The sequence below is a fragment of the Carassius carassius genome, chromosome 20 (genome assembly GCF_963082965.1).
Source record: "Carassius carassius chromosome 20, fCarCar2.1, whole genome shotgun sequence".
NCBI classification, from domain to species: domain Eukaryota; kingdom Metazoa; phylum Chordata; class Actinopteri; order Cypriniformes; family Cyprinidae; genus Carassius; species Carassius carassius.
In genome coordinates this window covers 393,262-397,427 of record NC_081774.1, presented here as the reverse complement: position 1 = coordinate 397,427, position 4,166 = coordinate 393,262, and the positions used below count along the sequence as shown (strand labels likewise).

General features: G+C 39.7%; 1 protein-coding gene across 1 annotated transcript; it reads right to left on the bottom strand.

Moving 5' to 3' along the window:
- Positions 1 to 1,110: 1,110 nt before the first annotated feature.
- On the bottom strand, positions 1,111 to 3,193 carry LOC132095942 (forkhead box protein L2-like). The gene is made up of 2 exons (XM_059501036.1): positions 2,821 to 3,193; positions 1,111 to 2,452 (listed from the first exon to the last, which is right to left on the bottom strand). The coding sequence occupies exon 2, from the start codon at positions 2,448 to 2,450 to the stop codon at positions 1,575 to 1,577; it is 876 nt and encodes a 291-aa protein (XP_059357019.1). The 5' UTR covers positions 2,451 to 2,452; positions 2,821 to 3,193; the 3' UTR covers positions 1,111 to 1,574.
- Between the last annotated feature and the right edge of the window lie 973 nt (positions 3,194 to 4,166).

The window sequence follows — 4,166 nt, the reverse complement described above, 5'->3', positions numbered from 1 at the left end:
TACTAAAATAATGGCATTTCCTTCTGTTGGCATCACTCACTTCTGTTATTATTGCAATCCCTGTAACTGTATTTTAATGCATGTTATTTCTAAAATCCATATACTGTTATTCATATAATGTAGGGCTATTATTCAAGCTCTAAAAAGAACATTTCGGCAGTTGTACACGATTTAAATTTCACTTTTACATTCGATTTGCATGAGACGAAGAGATGAAATGTTATTGTTGATATTTGTATGAAAAGCCAGGATCATCAGATAGACCGAGATTAAATGCACGGCCATGAATAAAATAAGTAGTCCAACTTTAAGAAAGAAGAAAAATTATGTAGTTTGGCTTAGATAATAAAGATGTTATTGTCTACAAAATATAAAATTAACAATGAAGAACAAGAGAACTGTCATATTTTATGTATCTGCTGAAACGAAAAAAAAAATGCATTGACCAGTTCTTATTCTTTTAAAATAATAGCGCAAAATCCAAACATTTATTTGAACAAGAACTATAAGATTAAGTTTTATTTCTTCCCAGAGATCGTGACAGAACAATAAACACTGATACATTTTATGAATTGAGTTTATTTTCGTCTGTTAGTTTACACGGAACGAAATAAAATCATCAGCCCACGGGCTTACAATTACATTTACACTGATTAATTATCATAATCAAATATCAAAGCAGGAATATCACTTATTATTCTCATTATTTTAAAACGCGTTTTGATGTCATAATTATATTTTCTTTGGAAATAGGGCAAATTAGAATAACAGCACTGACTGAACCTTCTCACAACTCGTTTCTTTCTCTTGATTTGAAAAGATCTTTCTGAAAAAGAAATAATAGTTAACCAACTGAAATCTGTGATTCTGATCTTTCCATGTCTACATGACCCGGAAGATTAGTTTCAGCATAAAAAAGAAACATTTTTGGCTGAAAACACTCTTAAAAACAAAGGGCTGTTTTTCTTTTGCTTTCATTTTTGGTTGCTCGAAGAACATTTCTTTAAAGAACCATTTTTCATAGTGTTAAGAATATTTTAATAATCTAAAGAATCTTTTTTGTGTGTGTATATATATATATATATATATATATACACACACACACACACATAAAGAACATTTAGTGCGATAAAAAGATTGCATGGATTTTAAAATATTTTTACATTGCGCATGCATTACACTTTTTTTTTTAAGTGATCGAGTGTAAAAGACATTTTAATCAAAAACAAATTTATTGAAAGCAAATTATTAAGTGCTGGTTTGACAATCCAAAATGTAAAAATCACAGTAACAACCTCGCCATTGCTTTTCGTTCTATTCTGTCCTCAAATTAATGTTCGATCAGGAAACTGAAGGCATTTTCGTCCTAAAACGCATTTATCCTGAAGCGATCACATTAAAAACTACTAATTTAGAGAAGAAAAAAAACTGTATCCATGCATTCCAGAACATCTGTGGGGACCGAGATAGTGTAGGTCTGTGTTTGTTCTTCAGCAACAAAAAGTCACCCTGTTTACCTTACTGGATGCGTAAAACAGACCACGCTCCAAGTCCCCTTCGCGCATTCCCTCGGTTCAGATGTCAATCCGCGAGTGCAACGAGGAGTTTTTGACCTCGTGGTCCCAGTACGAGTAGAGCTCCGGCGGCTGGCGGGAGCAGGTGAACTGTAGAGCGGCCGTGGAGTTGGACGGAACCGGAGAGGACTGCTGCGCCGCCGGGGTCGCCTGGTGCTGGTGATGCCCCATCCCGCTGTACGAGTTCATCATGTTCGGCAGGCCCATGGCTTGCATTCGACTGTAGGGGTTGTAAGACGGACCTGACAGCCCTTTCATGGCACTCATGTTGCCGTTGGCCATCTGGCAGGACGCGTAACTCATCGGCGGCGCCGGTTGCGCAAGCGGCCAGCTGTTGTTCATGAAGCCGGATTGGAGATACTTGGGCGCGGGGAGGAAGCTACCGTATCCGTCCCCGCCGAAGAGAGCCTTGCCCGGCTGGAAGTGAGCCGCTGGCGGTCTGAACGGCCGCTTCATGCGCCTCCGGCGCCGGTAGTTGCCCTTCTCGAACATGTCCTCGCAGGCCGGATCCAGAGTCCAGTAGTTCCCCTTGCGCTCCCCTCCGCCTTCACGCGGAACTTTAATGAAGCATTCATTGAGACTCAAGTTGTGTCGGATGCTGTTCTGCCAGCCCTTCTTGTTCTTCTCGTAGAAAGGGAATTTGGTGATGATGTACTGGTAGATACCGGAGAGGGTCAGTCTCTTTTCCGCGCTCTCCCGGATGGCCATGGCGATCAGAGCCACGTAGGAGTAAGGCGGCTTCTGAGACGCATCCACCTTCTCAGAGCTCGGCTCCTGGAGCGGCGCGTCCTTCGCGAACTCTTCTTTCTTCACCGCGTTCGTGTCGTGGACCATCAAAGCCATTGCGTCATCGTCCAAGCTATGGTAAGATGCCATCACTTGAAAAACACAAGCAAACCAAACATCAAAACAAAGCCTGGTCTGGCTATAAGGCTGCGCGGTGATGAAGGTCTGCTCGGTGAGCCCTGTCTCATAAAAATGCGCATAGGTTTATCAATATCAGTATTTTTACGTGCTATTTTTACGTAGAAACTGACTTTGGCGTGTATCCGAGACGCACGTGTTTGACGTGCATATAATACTCCGTTTTTGGATGCATGTGATACACACTCTGTGTCTTACTCACACACCCCTAAACCTACCAACTGAGTATCACACGAACGCCAAAGTCCGTTTCTGCGTATAAACAGCGCGCTAAACAGAATCAGAAAGGCGTGCTATTGACACGCACGGGTTTGTTTGCTACCTGGTTTTAGCTCTGGGTGTTTGGTGCGCGCATCGGGTCACCGCAGATCCATAAACAACGCGACTTTAGAATGAAATAAATCAAGCTCCTGCTTTAATAACGCTCGATTTGGCTGTGAAGGACTCGAGGATGGCGTTTGAGATCGAAGCTTCTTCTGGAAGATCCTGCTACTTTTTTTCCTTCGAGTGAAAGGCGAAACTCTGCTGTCGTCAGACTCAGCTCGCGCTAGTGTTCTCATCATCATCATCATATTCCGCTTTCGTCACGTCTCTCTCATCGCTTCACAAACGCGTTTTCCAGCAGAATAACACATTTATCTGAATGCACGGTGAGATAGAGATATGTACGCTTTATATTTATAGTGCACGTTCACCACAACATCTTCAACAACAGCCTCTTTATTATCACCAAGGCCTATTTATGCTTTTTTTTTTTTGTGATTCCAGAAAATATTTGTACGAGAATGATCTATGATCAATAAATAGACCAACATTGTGCATAGTCTATATCACAGCGTTTTTTGTTTATGTCTTGATAAATGTCTATTATATTGGTTCTATTGATATATTTTTATCTTATTTTATTTGTTAATTAGCACCACAATTAAACAATTTTCAGTCATTATTATTATTATATTGTAACGTTATTTGTTATTGTTATATTGCATATATAGTATCTTTCTTGTCATAATTTGTCTTGTGTATAATGCTTTGGAAACTATATGTATTTTATAGATCCAAATTCATGCTATTTTATTTATTACTATAAAGCCTTATAATTATAATTTAACCCCACTTTATTTCGTAATTCCTCAATCTAAATAATACAAGAGATATAAGTACAACAAATAAATCGAAAAATAATAGCACAGTATATATTATCAATATTGCATCTATACTTATTAAATATTTATTTAAATTGTACGATGTCTAGAAAAAAGTCCTTTGTTGCGCCAATGATTATTTAATGCATTAATATGAAGTGTTTATTTTGACAGAATAGATGCAGATATCGATCAGCAAGTGTAGTGTATTCATGCAACAGTGTGCTTCTCTCTGTGTGTCTCTGTCTCAGGTGAACAGCTGTGTGTGTGTGTTGTGTTTGTCAGCAGCATCCATCGGCTCCTTCACGCTTCTGAAACTGAACAGAGAGCGCGCGCGCGCTTGTTTAGTGTTTTACTGGAAACCGCGCAGTCGATCTGTCGCCCCTTTCACTTCCAGCACGACAGCCTCCTGATTCTCAAAAACACACCTTGAAACATTTTTATAGTAATTCACTTGCTTAACAGACACGTATGTATGGTTCATTTTGAGCCCAGTCGCATGAAAATGCTATAAATAGCAAAA

Bases quoted from the DNA above. Each gene is read 5' to 3' on its own strand.
- LOC132095942 (XM_059501036.1), bottom strand. From the start codon at position 2,450: ATGGCATCTTACCATAGCTTGGACGATGACGCAATGGCTTTGATGGTC.